This window comes from Pangasianodon hypophthalmus, chromosome 1 (assembly GCF_027358585.1).
Source record: "Pangasianodon hypophthalmus isolate fPanHyp1 chromosome 1, fPanHyp1.pri, whole genome shotgun sequence".
Classification (NCBI taxonomy): Eukaryota; Metazoa; Chordata; class Actinopteri; order Siluriformes; family Pangasiidae; genus Pangasianodon; species Pangasianodon hypophthalmus.
The window spans coordinates 3812044-3832058 of NC_069710.1; the positions used below are offsets into that span (position 1 = coordinate 3812044).

Below are 20015 nucleotides of genomic sequence, written 5' to 3' on the forward strand. Positions count from 1 at the left end.
TAAGAGGAATAAACACTTCAGATCCTGCTGTTATAGGAAAATAATAACTTTGGAGTTCTAGCAGAGAGTCTGCTTTGCATCATTCCACATGACACTATTGCAGTGCTGATTATTTTCTTATAATAGCATGCTCTGACGTGTTACTGTAGCTAGTCAGCTAGTTACACACTGATAAACTACCTCACATTTGTCACAGGGATTTCAGTATTCAAGTCTCAATTCGCATTGTTATATTCTCATCAGTTTGCATTTTTATTATAGCCAAACTTATTCATCAAACACATTTATTCATCCCTAACCTCAGCTAAATTGCTAGTCATCTAGTTTACTACAAAGGTTCTGCATAGTTTCCAGTTACAGGTATTAGTTTTGGTTTGCAGAGTCTATTATTTTGCTATTTCACAAATAATATTCCATCTAACAGGAGTTAACTATTTGAAAATTTTAGAGTGTGGATGTATTTCAAACAAAGTAAAAATACTTGTATCTCTAAGACAAAGATCCAGACCTCTAAAAACATGAAAAACATTTTAATGCAGGCTGCTGTAATGTTTCTCCCTTAACCTTGAGCTGATAATGGAAGCTGTGGGCCTCGTGGATAGGATTGAGGCTCCTGATCCAGCAGCTCTCAACAAGCACGTTTAAGTGCTCTCACACCAACTTCAGGAGTATGATGACCCATTAAGAGCTCTGTCTGAGGCAGGAAAAAAGGTGGTGAGAATGGAAACAGCATGTGAAGAGAGAGAAATATGATAAATACAAGGAAATTTTCTGTTCGTAGAGGACACAATGTTCCAAAGAGCAGCAAGTACCCCTTCATGGTCTGGTGTTTTTTCCCAACACAGAGAGTGAATAGTTACTTCCTACAGCATGAACTAACTCTCTATGTTCTCTTTTGGATTGACCTTATATTAAAAAAAATAGATTAAGCTAATTGTAATTCCTTCCTAAAGATGTCATCAGAACTGGTCCAGTACACTGTACAAAAGATGTCCTTTCATGGAATATCCTCATGTTATTAAAGAACATTTACAATATGTAGGAACAACACAGAACTGTACTGCATATGCATACTGCTAAATGTCCTCTCAATGTCATATTTACAGTACATTGTCAATTCAAACTGTGACATTGGTGAAGAAGATGCATGACTAGGAAGTATTGTATAACAATGTACATTGCTCTGTTTTTGGCAATGCACACTTACAGCACAAACAGTATGCTTGGTGGTTGGGTGAAGAACTGGCTAGGTCCGGGAAAACCAATAGAGGGGGAACAAATCCTACTGGATTTCTGCTAGTCACAAACAAACACAAACAGCATGCTAGTATAACACATACCGACATGGACAATCAGGCAACACGTTTCTTTTGTACCAATGAACACTTATTCTAACAAAACAAAGACAGCTGAATAACACTCAGGGGGCTCATGGGTATACAAATGGATGCCTGCTATGTGAAAGTGCAGCAACATTACAATATATAGGTCCTATATGTAATATAATCATAACATTACCAGAATGTCTTTTTTAATCTTTTCAGCATTAAATATTTCAGCAGACCAAAACCAAATATGCTATTGTTATAAGGGACACACTTGTGAAGAGAGTGCAGAGGAGTTGGTGCATTTTAATTTTTTAAAACAATAGATATCATAATCATAATCTTTGTCAATAGATTTCTAATAATCTTACAAGTTTTTTGTTAATTTATTTTTTAAAAGATTACATTTATTTATGCAAATAAAGATTCATCTAATTAAATTTTGCATATTTAATAATACCTTAGCAATTGTTTAATCAAGAAAATACATATATCACTGTTAGAAAAATATTTTCTGCAATTTTTCAGTATAAAATCTAATGTAAATCAAAAATTAATGAACATTTTGGGAAGTTCTTCTGTAATATTCTTCTAATTAGGCATAAGATTGGTTGGAAATACAGTTTAAGGAATGGAGGTCAACTAGGAACTGAGATTTTTTTGGTTCTGAAATGTACAGTATAAAAAATGATTTTGAGAAAACAATTTTAAAACTTCAGTGTGGTTTAATGTGTTTCCACTCTAGTAAGTGCGGTTTATAAGGTTTCCAAAGGAAATTGACATGTATATCATAATGACACGTGTTAATATACTGAATATCAGCACTGACATTCAGTACAACAGCATGATTACGAGTGTGGTATTGCTTTTATACAACAGTTTCATATTGAATTTAACAGAATTTAATATTGAGTAACTGACAATTCAACCACAGGTGGATAAAGTGTTGCATGTTGCCATGGCAACCAAAGACTGATTGACAGCCTGTTGTAAGTGTAGTAATAGCTTCAATGTAAAGAACTATTGCTAGAATTGTAATTTTATGTAGCAAACACACACAAGAGGAATGATACAAATGATACATTTCACTGTACCACTGCTGTTATACTAGCCTAAATATCAGCACTCTTGGAGAGGCATTTATCCAGTCAAATTAGTGGACTGGAACTAACTGTTGTACAAAGTAACATATATCAACAAACAAGCTTCACAGGCATATATGACATGACATGATTGTACCAAGTGGGCTTTTAAGCCTTTTTCAAAGTTGCCAAGTTTCAGAAAACTGCAAGTGGACAAAAATGGTGAAATAATTTTTTTCTATTTTTTGAGTTTTTATATTTTTATTACTACAGTTGACATGTTATAGATACAATTCATTCTCTAAAGTGACTAAGAAGCGTCTGGGAAGATTTCCGCATTGGCACCTTGTGTTCTAACCCGGAGAGGGCATTTGGAGGTAGCTTACAATATCTACATACTGAAGTAACCTCTAGATGATTTTGCAAGCATTACCAATGACATGAGTTTGATTTAAACCTCAAGTTTCAGAGCTCTAAAATACCTGATCCCTGTGAGGCTTGATGATTTTTGCATTATTTCAGCATTTAGCTGAATTATGATAGGTTGGCATGATAGTTGGGGTTGTGGAAATGTGAAACATTGGCTAATATTAATTTTCCCTGCTTGTACACAGATGGTGACATGGTAAAGATGAGAAAATGTTAAGCTACTACATTAAAAAACAAAAAAACAAACAAAAAAAACGATTACAGAAAAACATGTTGGCCTTACGCTCAGTGCCTGCCTCATGCTCAGTGTTCCTGGGATAGGCTCCAGATCCACCACAACCCTGATAAGAATAATAGAAATAAAGAATTATGATATAAAAGAAAGAATTTTTCTTGACTGATACTCCTGATTCATATACATAATGACCAGAGGCATCAATTAATAATTTCAGGTTTTCTTCCAAGTTTTAAGCATGACATACCGTACATGCATATTATATTTTATCTACCAAATCTACCCATACTGAATACATGGAACAACAGTTGTAAAAACTGTAAGAGCATTGAATACAATAATACAAGCTCTGATGTAGTGCTTAGATATAGAGTAACAGACTCAAAGAACGGTTACAAATACTCAACAAAAACAGTATGTGTTTGCTCGAGAGTATGTTTGTGCATAGGTGTATGGTAATTCTGGCCAGAAGCCAGATTCCTGGCTTGTGCTCACTCTTCTCTGAAATGAATGATTGATTGGCAAATAAAAAGTTTGGCAGCTTGGCAGAGGCCCTCGTGCCCGACCTTCTGACTCCAGGGATTGCCCTGTTTGTTTTCCCCCCCTCTGTTCCCATACTTCAGTCCTTTCTAGAGAAGACCACATGCCAAGTCACCATATCACAAATTAAAGTGAGTTTGCCGCCTCTTTCGGAGTCCATGCTTTCTCCACTTCATGGTGTTAAATGTTCCCATTTGTCCTCACTCTGTGTAGTTTCTGAGCAGAAATTGCTTAGAAATTGGGTATCAGTTCGATATGAGATAAGAGCCGCTGATAATCAGCTCCTGCTGCCTGTGGCATCTCTCCAATCATGCTTTTTGTGCCCAGTTGCTTGGAAACTGTGCTCTGAAATAGAGCCAGGAGAATAAGCGTTACATTGTATTGCTTAAAAGGCTACCAAGGCTACTGTCTGTATTCAGTAATTCAATCAGATTACTTTTATTACCAAATAAGATTTAACTGAGATTTTTTGCGTGTGCACTTTAGTTTGATTTAAATATAGCGAATGTGTGAAACACACACACAGAGGTAAGATGGGTAGCTTTCAGCTTTTCAACAGTTCGACTATTATTATTTCAGTAGTGCTCTTTCAATAGTACACCAGAATGTATTCATCTGGGAAAGAAATATGTACTATAAATGAAATACTTGAGACACACACACAAATACACATTCAAAGTGAGAGAGAGAGAGAGAGAGAGAGAGAGAGCAGAAAATGTATAATGTATAAAAGTTACACAGAATCATTTATATTTGTATAATATGTATAATATACACACACACACACACACACACCCTGTCTACTGCCCGTAATCACAAACCTTGTGCATCCCTGCTCCTGCATGAGTCCATCCTGCACTTGTACACTGGGGTGTAATGATTAGTTGATGTAATAAATTACAATGATTATGAAAAATATCAATGTCAATGAGTCAAAATATCAATGGATTTTTATATTCATATGTCCTTAATAACCAACAACATATACATGTTTTTATGTACAGGTAAAGAGTTCATAGGCATCTATTCCTGGGTAGAATGTAATACAAGAGTGAAGCTGTTGGGGGCAGCAGCTCTGCTACAACTGCACCACCTAGTGCTGTGTGCAAAACTGTTTTCAGCCAACCCAGTAATCACAAATATTAACCACTGTTAATAAAACAAGAAAGAACTTGTTTCATTTACAACATACAGGCTTCTTGTTTAGGCAAAAGGAGTCTTCAGGCCAAGCAGTTTCTGAAATACTCAAACCAGCCCAACAAGCACCAACAACCATGCCAACATTTAAGTCACAGAGATCATATTTTTCCCCATTCTGATGTTTGATGTGAACATTAACTGAACTCTTAACCTGTATCTGCAAAAGTTTATGTATTGTGCTGCTGCCACATTATTGGCTGATTGGAAAACTGCATGAATGAGTGTACAGGTGTTCTTATTAAAGTGGTCGGTGAGTGTATCCTACTAAATTGTTAACATAATGGCCTCATATAACATTTCAAGGAAGGGACTTGATATTGTTTCATGTAGTAGTAATATATGCTTATATTTCATGGTTTATTTAGGCCAGTTAAGCCAGTTTCATTTTGGCTTGTTAAGAGTAATGATGATGAATGTCTATATGATTAAGTACAGTTTTGATTAAGAGGTAGAGAGGAAGATCCATTTAAATCCACAAATTTCAAGTTTCTTGTTTGTTTAAACCAATTCCTTATCAAATTCCTTATTTACTATTTGTATATAAATTGGTCATTGTTATTGGGAACAGGGAATAATCATCGGGTTAGCCCTAGGGGCTCCTAGGGAGCTCTCAAATGTTGTTTTTTTATTTTTATTTTTAAGTGATGGGAAAGGAGGCCAAAGAGACACTATTTGCACAGGCCCACACCCTGAAGTATGTGGACTGCCCTTGAGCGTAACTGTAACCGTAATCAATTAAGAGAAATGTGTGCATACCAATGTAACAAGGCATAAAGAAGTATTTTACATAATTGTATATCATTAAACAGTAATGTTAAATAATTATTTCATTATGTTTCTTAGGCTATTATGTATGATTTCTCATGCCTTCCTGCCCTACTCCCATCCACAACCTACTAATTTAGTACTGCAAGCCAAAAAGCTTTAATTGAAGTGTAAGATACAAGGAAGAAAAATGCTACTCATGGATGCCACACTTTTCTGCCGCTTGCATCTCTCTTTTTGGCTATTGACAGTGTCTTGGATGAGGTGAATTTTAAGCAAAGCTGTGCTTCAGTTCTATAATTTGCTGAAAATGTAAATAATTTCAAATTCTAAATCCTCTAATTGTCAATCTTCATGAAATTTATTTAACTACTTGATATACTAAATTGACTGACAGACAGCTCCTAAACAGATACGTGCTACATGCCGAAAACAGACGTGTTAAAGACAAGTGTGTGTTTTTAAATCTTACTTGCACACCTAGTTAGGTACAACTAGGTGTACCTAACTACACTTCCATATTATTTGCATTTATTAAATCTCAATCTAATAACAACTGATAGACAAACATGAGAAGAAAGGAGAAAAAGAGAGGGAAAAACAACATTATATTTCCCAGTGATAAGAAAGTCTTGAGTATGACTCCTATAGAAACCGCTATGGACTGCAGATCCTTCGGCATCTGTGAGAGCCAGATGCATGAGTCATTTAGTGTGTCAGCTCTTCAAAATACAGAGTACACATGCTTTCTGCCTCAAATCAAAATGTTAGCTGCTGCTTTTCTTCTCAGCCTGTATCCTATAATATGTTTTTGTCTATATGCATGGGTGTTTGTGTGAGCAAAGTGGAGTTTGATGTATAGAGTGTCTGTGTCTCTAACACTCATTTAGCCATCATTCACTTTAAGCCCGTAAGAGTCCCCCACCTCCTCCCTCTATTCCATCTGTGTCCAATCCAGAGCTGTCTAATTTAAAAGTAATGGCCAATTTGAGTCACTTCTTTGCCAGAGCTGCGGCTCCTTTGTGTGTTGAAGAGGCCATCACACTGACACGCAGAACTTGACAGCTCAGCCATCGAGCACTCACGCTCACTCGCTGATTTGCCTTGGCCAGACGCCCAATCAAATAAAGCCCTCTGAAGACTCTCTGAAGACACATCACACCTCACTCACTAACCTGTCTCAAATCTTTCAGTTTGTTTTCCATTAAAACACCCATATCCAAAAACTTTATGGTCTTTGCACAATGTTTTGTCTTTGAAAAAGGTACTCTTTGTGTGGCAGTGATTGAGACAGTGGGGGAGACAGAGACAGAAACTCAGTTATGTGCCAGATGTGGGGAATTCGCCTGTGCTGTCAGTCTGATGCCACACAGCATATTGTGCGTGATTGCTGTGGTAGATTGTCTTCTTTGTTTAAAAAATGATAAGCTGTCATATTAAAGGGAATGTGAAACATTTGTATCAAAGGGATGAGTGATTAAACATGAAAAGATCTGAGTTGCTCCTTTAAAAATACTAAAGCAGCTCTCTCTCTTTTCTCTGTGGCAGGATGTCAGCCTTTATGAAGAGCTCTAAGGAGATAGCAGTGTAGCAAGTGGCTCGGCTGATGAACAGTCATTACAGAATTACGCCTCAAGTCTCACCAAATTGCACATTGTGGGTTTTTTCTTCTCTATCACTTTGCGGCATGGATTTGATGTCTTAAATTCAGGCCATTTTGCCAGCAGTATTCATGCATGAACTCCAATTTTCTCTTCATAAAAGGATTATGCCTCCAGTAGTATTACCATCCTCCCCATACACACCTTTCACTTATGAAGCACAATTGCTTTCTGAATTTCTGGCTCTAGACTACATGTGCCCTGAGCTCAGAACTGCCCTGTTGTAATAGAAAGAAGAGTATAATCAGGGAAGGTGAGGTCAAAAGGTGAAAATCTCTATGAGGAATCATTATATCCTTAATCTACTGACTGAATCAACCAAAAACACACTAAAGTCTGAACTACAGTATAGACTAAAGTAAAATGAAAACCATAGATGAAATACCTTGAGAATTTCCCATCTCACACTTTTTCTCAAGTGTTGCATTTGTGATGGGTGATGTCTCAGGGGTTTGTTGCCTCTCTTAGGACCTCGGCTGGCTTCTATGAACAATATGACATAATTATGGAGTAAATGGGAATCGTACAGAGGTTTCACCTGCTGTGCACATGGCAGTTGGGCGAATTTCATGGATGAACACATTACATGACCAAGTCTGTGATTGGACATTACAAAAAAATCAGCATGATCAAGCTGATTCATTCCAAGATGGATGACTCTGAGAAGTGGCAAACTTCTTCCTGTAGTCATGGAAATTGGCATAAAAGTTTAATAACGCTACCTGCAGTACTGGAGAACCCATACACGATGGAAAATATGAAACCACAGAGAGTATGTGAAAGTGAGTAGTAAGCTTGTGAAGGTGGTTTCGTCTTCGTGCAACTCCTGCAGACATTGTCTATGCATGACATGTGCTGAGACCTTTACACTTAGAATGATATTCAGTGAAAACTGGATGGATGGATGGATGGATAGATGGATTGATGGATTGATGGATGGACAGACAGACCGGTATATTAGACAGACAGACAGACAGACAGACAGACAGATAGATAGATAGATAGATAGATAGATAGATAGATATGCTGGCAGATAGAAAGGCAGACAGACAGATATGCAGACAAATAGAGACACAGATGAACAGACAGACAGACAGACAGACAGTTATTAAGTTAGTTAGCTTGCCTCCCCCTTCCCCTTCTATTTCTCTTACTCTTCTGTTCTCTTCTGTTCTATAGTTTACCAGCTGGAACAGTCAGGGGCTCCACTGCCATATCAAAAGATGGAGTGACTTACTTCGGTAATGGTCAGGCATGATCTAACAGGCTAGCAGGCTGGAGGCTTGTCATAGACTCTCCTGTACAGCTGTACTGTGAAGGCCATTCTCCATCTTCCATCTTGATTGTCAGCAGATGTTTCACATTAGGGGCCAAGCTCAAAGACAGCCTCCACCCTCACACACACACACATTCATCACATCACTCTGTCCACACTGTCACATAGCAATTTGAGAACAATCAAGCTTAGTGAAGCCTATGTGTTCTCCATGAGCCGTGTCCATGTGCCTGCTGCAGGTTACATTCTGCCACTGACTGATAGCAGCACTGCCTGACTAGCCTGCTTCTTCTGGAAAACTGGCTTTGCCTAATGTCAAAGTAATGGCAGTCTTTGGAAATAATTATTTCGAGTGAATGAAATTTCTGTATTGTGCTCTGTCCTCATTATTGCTTCACTTTCCCCCAGATAGCACTACAGAATGCCATAGTGTTCAATCATGTAGTTGTTTTTTCTCTCTTTAAGTTTCATGCAATGCTTCTCTAATGCAATCACAACCACTGGTTTCCTAGGTACTGAAATATTTGGTGTATTACTGTGTTGAAAGCTGCAAGAGAGAACGAGAAGGAATAGTTTTTTTTTTCACTGTGCAGTAAGATTTATTCTTAAGTTGGCCACAGGCTAAAGGTGATTTACTATATTTTCCCTCACTTGCTGAGCTGAGCTCTGACTGACAAATGGGAAGGCAAGTCAGACTTTATGCCAACTAATCTGGCATGTCTTCAGAATCAGTATTGTTTCTGCTATTGTTGCCCTTATTATTTTTTGCCTCTCTTTCTCTTCATTATATTTATGTACAGTACATGCCTTAAACCAGTATACCAGAATATACTGACCAAATTGGAAACTGCCTAGACTCCAGAATATCCAAACTCACGTAAACTTCCTACATGTAATTTCTTCACTGAAAGTTTGCTGACACTTTAGATGGATTTTGCAGGTGCTAGCTATTATCCTGAGTAATCAAAACCATTCTAATAAAATTTGCTTCACATGTCTGAGATTTTCAAGGATCCAGTTTTGCCAGTGTTAGTAGTAGAAAGCCTTATAATCTTATAATCCACTCTTCCTCAAACATCCTGAAAATCTACACACCATTGTTTTTCTCTGAAACTGGAGCAGGTCAGATATTATTATGTTATTCTTACACTTGCATTTAAGAGTCATGGGTTTCGAAGCAGATCAGGCACATACACTATATTGCCAAAAGTCTGTGGACACCTGATATACCATATGTGCTTGGTGAACATTCTGTTATAGATGTAATCCCTCTTTGCTGTTATAATAACCTCTGCTCTTCTGGGAAGGCTTTTAGGAACATGGCAATGTCCCCATGCACAGGGAATGAGGGCTCACTGAATGATTTGAAGAGTATCAAAATGATGTAAATCATATGTCATGGCCTTCTTAACAGTCTCTAGATCACAATCCAATTGCTGTCCACCGCTATCATCAAAAGAGCAATTAAGGGATTATCTTTTAAAAGAATGATGTTCATTGCTCCAGTGCCGCTCCAGGGATGTGTAGAATATATTCCAAGGCACACTGAAGCTGTTACAACAGCTTACTAACACATTATTTTTTTCATTTCCTGTAATTTGTCACCTATCTGTGATTCACTATCTCACAACCTTACAACACTAAATCAAGCCAAACAGACAAACAAATACAGATAATTACTACAAAAAAAACCCACTTGGATAACTAACATTAGCTAGCTAGCTAAAATATGAGTAATGTTACCTGCAAACTTCTCATATTAAGGGTAAGTTGGCTGGCTGTCATTTTGGTGGGCGATCTTACTTTAGCTCAGCAAGAAAAAAACAAAAAAATCAGAATCACTCTTAAATCCCCTTAGATTCCTTGCCAGCTCTCATCCCTGTTTTAGTTTGGGCTCTGACACATACTCTTTTTCCTTGGTGAATCTTTACAGCTCTGTTTTTCTTCTGACCAACTGTGATAAGATGTAGGATAACATGGTGTCAGAACAGCCCAGGACAGTGCCCCACCTCGCCAACAGAGCTCACCTGAATCTCCTGTTATTTTCTCAATTTCCTCAAGTCTACTTCCAGGCTCATTTACTATAAAACACATATCATGCATTGGTTAAATGTGAAGTATTGGCCTACTCTTGAGTTGTGTAAGTTCTAAGCCATGTTTTTTTGTTTGCCTAATCCATGTCTTAAAGATTTTGCTACGACCAGTTTTGGATTCTCCTTGTTGGTTTGATGCCATTACTGTGTACGACCCCTGCCTGCTTAAGGATACAATTTTGATTAATTTTATGCTGGGCCTGGTTTGTTACTCACGGGCTGGAGTACAAGGGTACTGTCCATGTTCAAATGTCTCTGGTTTAATGCTGCCTTCACAGCATCATCGATTATTGTAGCTGGGCCTTCTGTTGCACTGAGATGTAGGATGCAACTGATGCTGTATCATTCTCACCAACCAAAATCAAGTTTCTCTTTTTTAATTGCAATTGCAAACACAAGATAATAGGAAATAGGAAAGAATATTCATGTGAGATTCATGCTCCTTAGTTTGAGCAGTGGAAGAAGCGTTGGTGTTGTATCACAGTGTATCACAGTATCAAAACCATGCATAATTCCATGCTTTTGGCTATGCTTGGAATAAAACAGAGTCATGAGCTTTTACCATTACATTACCATCTAAAATGATGCTATTTTTTTCTACCTTTCAGTCTAGTTTTTCTGTTGCTGCAATTCTTGAGCTGTGTTGCGTATGCCATGATGTGTCTTTCCTCTTCTCTTAGGTTTCATTAGCCACTTGCATGTTTAGTAAGGATGTGCAATAGAAATTAAGCTGTTCAGAAATTGTCTGCAAAAAACCTGCACAGAATTTGTGTACCTTTCTGGAACATTGGAGTGTTTTTTTTTTTTTTTTTTTAACATCATCAACATGCTGGTCGTGTACTATGTGTATTCTTTCTCTGCTGAAACAATATGAGCTCTTTGCAGGACTGCAGGTGATTTAGCACCAGTGTGAGAACTGTTTATTCGCTTCTAATGATACATTCTGTTACAAGTTGTTAGACATTAAATGCTTTCAAGGGGTTTTTTAAATCGAGCAAACAGAATTTGGTTCTTTCATTGATTGCAATCAGAGGGGAGATTGCTGCCACTCTGTGTGGAGGCGGCACAACAGAAGAATAGTTTACAGGTGGGTTGGGGGGCGGACTGGAAGATGGTGGGGAGCGTGCTCCATTTAGGGACCAGTGTACGTGTGCCGTGAGGAAGAGGAAAAACAACACTGATTACGCAGAAGATGTGAGGCAGGGTGCTGATGGCAGAGCTGCTAGAGTGCTGATTGAGTGATTTACATGGCTGGTGGCCAGAGAAATGAGGCATGTGCTGGGCACAGGTGGGTAATTCAGCAGCACGTAGAATTTTGAAAAGTGGCCTCTGGTGGCTCATGATGGAATTTATCCTTATATTGAAAGGAAGCCAATACTTTTATGGTGTTCGTCAGTAAATGGATCCTCCATTTTTTTTCACAGCCATGTTTAACTATCATACAGCTGCATATAAATGTGAATTTCATGGTATCACCTAGGATGTGTAAATGCACCCAGTTGCAATTCGCAGGGCAAGTGTGATTGCAGTATTGGGTTCCAGCCAGCATGTGCTACAGATGGAAACAAAGTGGCTGTCACAGGCAGAGGGTGACTGTGTAAATCTGGGAAGGAGAGCTGAGGTGTAAGGACACATGGAGCTGGTACACAAGACGATCAGAGAGAGAGAGAGAGAGAGAGAGAGAGAGAGACCAACCTGAGTGATGCTCCAATGATGAGCCTTCTCTGGTCCTGCTATGGCACAGGGTCACATGGGGGCACTGTTACACTCCCTCGCTTTTTTTGCTCTTTGTACTCTGTGCTCTTTTTCTCAGATTACAACCACCTTTTCACAGACATACTATATCTCAGTTTAATGCTTCAAAGGCTCGACCTGTCATCCTGGTGAAGTTCCATATTCAAGAGAGACGTGCGCAAAATGAGTCATGTTCTGAGACAGAAAGCGTGAGAACAAAAATGTTGGCAGCAAACACATGTATTAGTGCATTATGTTTTTTTTTTTTTTTTTTTTTTTTTTGTATGGCAATATTTTCTACTGAATAGGTAAATTACAATTTTAAAGTCTTTTATTTGGGTCATATTTTTATACAAACAGGTCACACGGAGATCTTCATACTTCCACTAATTTGTTTCTGGCAGAGTGTGTTTTCTGTTTTCTGTTTGTGTATGGTTGCCAAGTTTGAATTGTCATAATAATTTAATGAAGTGATTTTAGGTAATTATAGGCCAGTGTTGGATTGCAATTTTGTGTGTGGGTGTGCATGTTTTAATCTTTCTGTCTTTAATTGCCACGACCTTAGAAGTGATAATTTTCATGGGATGGCGTCTGGCAGATTACACTCTCTGTGTTTACACTGTTACACAGAAGAAATAGTGTGGACTAGACAGTACTACCTTTATGTAGTGAAACCTTTCTGAAGAAGGGAACAGAACCGAATAGAAGTGTAGCAACATCTTATGCCACACTTCTTTTATTCAACATATGATAGTGTTGTTCACACAAATCGTATGCTTACTGGTGCATGCTATTGTAGCTTCCGTTTTATTCATATATTACGCTCACCAAAATTTAACAAAATCTGTCCTAATGCTTCAGAATTTTGTTATTTTGTAACTGTTAGCATGTTTAATCTATGTTTGTAAATAAATAAATATGCTTTTATTTCCACATCTATATTTATGCATTTTCTTCCAAAGTTGTTAATATTAATACTAAATTGTGCCATTTACTTGCTTGACTGTGTCTGCAACTGCAATGAGCTTATTAAAGCTTTTCACCAACTAAATAAACTCACTTGTTTTTCTGATGAAATCATGTGTTATTTACTTAAACCAACTTTGGTGATCATGTAAATTTGGATTTTTTTTTATGTATTAGTTTAAAGGATGCATACTGCTCCTATCTTGTCAGCTAATTACTTGCACACTGCAGATTCCACACAACTAAAGCCGCTAGATGAGCTACTGCACAGCAATCACTCACAGGTGAATGACAGGTGCGGATGATGAAACTTAAGGATGAACAGAAGAAAGTGCCTGCGGTGACAGTGAGGTGTTGATGTGAGGCTGATCTGACAGTAGAGCAAGTACAGTCAGCCTGATTTTGGGGACAGGGTCTGGGACTGTTCCACCTTCCTATCAGTCTGCCAAAGAGCATCTGGATGATCAGTTAAAGATCTGATGCATAAATCAGCGAAACTTGATCTTAATGCAGAGGGCGGAGATGTGCTGTGAGTGGAGACAGGCAAATCCACCTGGCATTCATTTAACTGTCATTTGTTGTATTAGAAAGGGAAGGAGGCTGGAAAGATAAGAACAGAAAACATACAGTGACAAACTACTACAGATGGAAATGAGGAGGAAAGCAGAACAGAAAGATGGAGGCAAGAAAAAAGGACTCTTCAGTCTTTGTGACGGAGAAACTCAAGGTTTGTGAGATTGTTTCCCCCAAACCCCTCCCCCTAGGTCTGTCACTTTTTTCTGTACATAGGCATGCCAAAATATGATGAAAGAATGGCATGAGTGGCTGTGACATGACATTTGACACCGTAAACGTGAAACCCATTCCGCTGTCACAGACATGCTACCTCTTGGGGTAAATTGCTGTAATTTGTGCTGTGCTTTTCAAAGAGGCAAAGAGAAGGCTCCCTGCTGCCAAGGCTTATGACTGATGGTTCATGCTTAACAAGTCTATTTAACTTTGCAGAAACTGAGAAATGTGCAGGTGATTTCCTTGATTTTTGTATTGCACATACAAAATCGATATGCATATTTATTTTAGTGAAATGTCTTTTCACTCTGTTACTTTTAGGTGTAACACATACAGTTCAAGAAGAAGATAAGATTTAATTTTAGCTCGCAATTCGCCACAAGAACTATTTGGTCAATATTTGGTGTGACGATCCTTCGCTTTTAAAAAAAAAATAGTAGTCTCAGGTACAATTTGTGCAGTTTTATAAGGAAATGAGCTGTAAGTGTTACTGAGCATCTTGCAGAACCAGCCACAGTTCTTCTGGAAACTTTGACTGTCACACTTGCTTCTTATTTTTGCAGCAAAACCCAGCAGCCTTCATTATGTTTTTTTGTCTGAAAAGTGTCTCTTATGGAATCTGCTGCTTTCTTTACTGACATACAAAATCTTTCTGTTACATTTAATTTTGTGATGGAAAACTAATGTTTGGAAATCTAAAAAGTTTTTGTACTGAATCAATAATGTAGAAGTCATAAAATAAAAATCTATAACAAAGTTTGTACTAAAAAAAGACATTTGCACAGTACTGTACACCTAAAAAACTATGTCTGCTGGACATGTACAATCAACATTATTCAGAAGGCTACAGTGCAATAGGATACATGCTGAACTACAATACAGGGTGTCTCAGAAGTCTCCATACCTAGGGGACTGTGTACGCCAGGACCATGTCGGCTGTGCCTTCATCAGTGGATGTCCACTTCTCGGTTGGTCTGCAACAATTCCAGTCTTTTTTAAATTGTTAAAAAGTTTGGCAACAGTGTTGTGTGTGACGTGCTTGCCATGTTTCCTGTTAAAGTCCACTGCAACTTTGCAACAGCTTCCCGATCCCTGAATATGTTCTTCTTTTGTCAGAGGCATTCTTAAAGGCTATCTGAAAAAAAAAAAATAATAAAAATAAAATATATATATATATATAAACTAAGTGTGGAAAGTTTTGGAAGACATTTCAAAGTTTTGGAAAGTGTTAATTTCCCCTATGTATGGAGACATTTGGGACACCCTGTAGATCTCAGAGAAAAAAAACAACTGAGAGTAAGCTACTGTATATAACGAGAATAACAGAAATAAAGTCTAATATTATGTGTAAGGATGTATAATTTGGTAAACACCCACACACTAGTGACATATTCTGTTAATAACTTTATATAAGTTTAATAAGTTTCTCCATATGGCGTATGTTTTTTTCACATGTGAACTGAGAAAGTAAATCTGTACGCCTATTGTGAAAGTAAGTGTGAAAAATACCTGCACAGATCATCACTGAATAGCATCATAATGAATTGACTTTCTGTAAATAACTAAAAATGTCTTTAACTTCCACATCCAAGTCTAAGACTGTCATTGATATTTTAAAAGCCAGCATTTTAACATAGATTGAGTCTCTCAGTGGGGTGGCACAATGGCGCAGTGGGTTGCATTGCTAACTCAGGGTTCTGGGTTCGATCCTAAGCTTGTGTTACTGCATTTGTTCTCCTGTATTTGTGTGAGGTTTACCCCGGGTTCTCTGGTTTCCTCCCACTGTCCTAAAACATACCAGTAGGTGTACTAGCTACGCTAAATTGCTCCTAGGTGTGAATGTGTATGTGCATGGTGCCCTATGATGGACTGCTGTCCCATCTGTGATGAATTCATTCGCCTTGCTACCGGGATTGGCTCCAGATGCACAGCCACCCTGACCAGGATAAAGTGGTTACTGAAGATAAACGAATGAATAAATTAAATCTCTCAGTGCCCTGGGATTGACTGGTGTCCCATCCAGGGTGTATTCCTCCCTCACGCCCCGCATTCCCAGTGTCTTTGGCCAGAATAAAGTGATTACTGAAGATAAATGAATAAAAGAACATTTCTCAGTGTATGCCAATTTTGAATTATTTCATTATAATCCCTTTTATATGTTGTAGCTTTACTGCATTTTGTACATGCAATATGATACAAAAACAACTAAATAATCTATGCAGGATTTGAGGATTTCTGTAATTATTATTGCATGTTTATGTCTACTGTTCATAGAATGTAGCCTTTACAGTATTCCCCTAACCACAGCCCTATGCAACCTTCCATCAGTATTTACACTCTTAGAAAAAAGGTCAAATCTAGAAACCTTAGGAGTTCCTCAGTTCTCCCTCCGAGGGAAACCTTAAAGGTTCTATGCAGAACAAAGTATTTAAGAACCTTAACTACTTAGAGACCTACCTCATCCCACATATTCATCATTTTGTAACTAATCTTAGGTTTACTGATGCTATTTATTTAGCTGTTTGAAGAGGGCTTCCCTATGCTTTATTGATGAGGAGGATGAGTTAAGTCCTAATATCCTTTTAGCTTACTATTCCAGCCTCTTTTAACGTGTAACTGAAGATGTCCCGAGTTTGTTTTATGGACTCTTTAAAGAGCAGACAGTAATTTGAGGAGGTGACCGTTTAAAGGGGCGGGGGTTATGAATACTGAAATGAGGAGCCCTAACGCTCGCTCGTGCATAGTTAAGCAGCGCCTTGTCCGACCGTGTGGGCGGGGCTGAACGGAGAGGTTCTGCCTTCACGCGTTGTGATTGGCTGAGTGTTTGTGGGCTGGGCCGAGGACCACATGGAGCCTGAGCTGCTGTGGACCAGGGGATGCTGCACCTCAGAGTTGAATGATGCCGGTCGGAGACACAAACCACAACGTCTTTTCGTTTTAAACAGCTGGCTTGATTTTTTTTTTGGTACTGTTGCTTCTTAAACTTTCAGAACTATTTGTAGTTTTCTGTTTTTCATTTGCGTACACTTAGGAACAAAGTTTACAATTTAGAATATTCATGCAAAACGGATGTTGGGTTTGTATTAAAAAGTGACAGAAATACTTTCAGCATGAAGACACGACGACGAGAGATGAAACTTGTAGGATGTGTGGATGCAGGTTTTCTGGCTGTTTTTCTGTCGTTCTCTGTCGTGATCGCAAATCCAGTGGTTTATTATGAGGAAGTTGAAGAAAACGCGCCTGTCGGCTCTGTAGTTTTGCGTTTTGGACGCGAGTGCAGTGAGTCGGGCTCAGCGGGGCTCAGAAGCGCTTTGCTCGGGGAAAACGCGTCCGATTTCTCGCTCTTCTACTCTCCAGACACAGGGTTCCTCCTGAAAACCGCTAAAAGTTTGGACAGGGAACTCAAGTCGAGGTATGAAGTGAGTGCACTTTTCCCAGGATGCGCGATCAGCGCAGTGGCCATCAGTATCGAGGTCCTGGATAAAAATGACAACGCGCCGCAGTTCATCACCACAAGCGAAAGGATCGAGATTGATGAATTAACAGCAGTAGGGAGCGAGCTGCTCCGCCTAAGCGCACGAGACAGGGATGCAGGGAGAAACGGTGCGATCACGTTCATCACGTCTCCAAACCCAAACATACACGTGGTTCCTAAAACCGGTCAGGTTGTGCTGGTCCGCTCGGTGCACGCGCCCAGCAACCTGAGCGTCCCGGTTTACGCGCGAGACCACGGAGACGTAGTGCTGCAGAGTGAACCGCTCCAACTTCACATCGTAGTCACAAGCGCGCGACTAACAGCCAAGCAAAGCAGAGCAAGAAGAACCAGAGCCGTTTCTGAGGAGCTCAGCTACACTGTAGCGCTGTCAGAATACGCCGAAGCAGGAGATGTGATCTTCACTGTCCCGGATCAGAAGTTTGAGGAGAAGCGCTTCGAGGTGCTGTCACCGGAAGCGGGTTCACCAGTGCGCGTGGAGCGGGAAACTGGACGAGTCTACTTAATGCATCAGCTCACTTCCTCCATACAGGTGGTGGTGAAAATCCTAAATGCCAGAGGTAAGGCTGCACTTCTGCCTCCTGTCTCCATGGCCAGCAACATCCCTGCTGCAACATCCAGCTTGTACCAGCTGCCAAAACACAGGCTGAGCTGATCAGACTGGTAGTCCATCTGTGCCAGCTGGTAAGTGTTGGTAGAAATGAAAGGAAACACACAGCTCATTACCACAGCTAATGCATCATCACAGACAAGTAGTTTTTGGGAAAAAAACACGCCAGTGAGACAATTAGAAAAATCTAAAAACCTTTATTGATCATTGTAGTCAAGCAATAAAGAAGCTGGAAAATAACTTACCAGCTGGCACAGATGGTCTACCAGTTCAACCAGCTCGGCCTGTGGTTAGACAGCTGTTACCCAATCAGTCCACGGGATGGACTGTGCCTAAAACCTCATTCTGCTACTGTGCTACTGCTGTACTATAGAGCCTAATCTTTCAATAAATTACACCATCTTTGGTAACATCAGAAGGAAAAAAAAGAACAACATCAGAAAACAGCACAGTGCATGATATTCATTATAATATATCTTTCTTTCTTTCTTTTTTTTTTTTTTTGGGCACCAGCAAAACAGTAGTGCAGAAGTGGCATATTTAGAAGCCTAAAATTCAATGGTATTTAAATTCAGGTTTACAAAAATAAAATATTTAAGATGTAACAATACAAAAAAATGGCAAATACAATAAAGCCTGATGCCAGAATTGACTAATATCCAATCAGCTACTTGTTACTATGCAGTTAGAGATGGACCAATCCCACTTTTTCTGGGTATGGGATGATACCTGATGCCTATACTGACATGCTTTTACAACTAAGCTGGCTCTCTGCAGGCTTCTGTTATAAGAAACATCATGTGATGGCAGCATGCTTTAAGACAAGCTGTGTCCAATATACAATATGTGTTAGTCAACAGTACACACTTATGAAGCATGAAGTCTGACAGTAAATCAGACTGAAAAAAAGGTCAAATCTGACCCTGTACTAATGATTCAAGCTAGTCTGATTTGTCCATCCATATCATATGGTATCATGTGTTGTAGAAATGTTTTCAAATATCATGATATGATATTTTTTGTTATACCTTCCACCTACACTGACATGCAAGTACTGATGACAAAAATATGCTGTAAAAGCATACTGTAATATAATTATTATAACAATAGCATATCATGGTATTCCCCACCTCTACCAGAAAGTCACTATTTTTCTGTAAAGTTGTACAACCCTTTGTTTATTGGCTCCAAAATAATGACGGATAAAGTAATCAATACAGCTGCATGAACTGATATGATGCTCTAGGCTGGCACTGCGCAATGTGTTGTTTTTCTTAATGATTATCAAAATGTCATCTAATATGCAGAACAGTGCAGTATGCAGCTGCCCTCTCTAAAGATTCATCATTTCATTGTGTATGATAAGCATTTTATTGTGCAGCTGTTCCTGATGAGTGTTATGTAGGTGTTGTCATGAATCATGGCGTTCACTGATCCAATAAACAGAAATAAGTTTTGTCAGAATAATTCAGGTCAGTCTTTTATCATGAAACATCATGGGATTACAAATCGTTTTTTTTTTTTATATATACCGAAAAACATATTTTGATATGTTACCATATAATTACAGGATAGTATTTTGGCCATATCATGAAGCTCTGAGTCCTCTCATTTGTTTTCTTCATGTAGCTCAGGAAGTTCAGGTTTTAATTTAAATAATTTTCCACTAATAGCATGCCCTGTCTGTTTATAGTTACGTTTAACATTGTGGAATGTCAGGATAACTAACGTTAACTAATGTCAGGTTAGTTCCTGTAACACTTACACCTGTAACACTAACAGCGATAAACAGCCGTTGCCTCAGCAGCCTCACCTTT

General features: G+C 38.7%; 1 protein-coding gene across 1 annotated transcript in view; it reads left to right on the plus strand.

The window, feature by feature from the left end:
- The first annotated feature begins 16981 nt into the window (after positions 1–16981).
- Positions 16982–20015, plus strand: part of si:dkey-22o22.2 (neural-cadherin) — a 108049-nt gene continuing 105015 nt past the window's right edge. Inside the window, exon 1 of the mRNA XM_026914300.3 lies at positions 16982–18148. Coding sequence (XP_026770101.3) covers positions 17206–18148 — 943 coding nt within the window. The 5' untranslated portion in view covers positions 16982–17205. The remainder of the gene's footprint in view (positions 18149–20015) is intronic.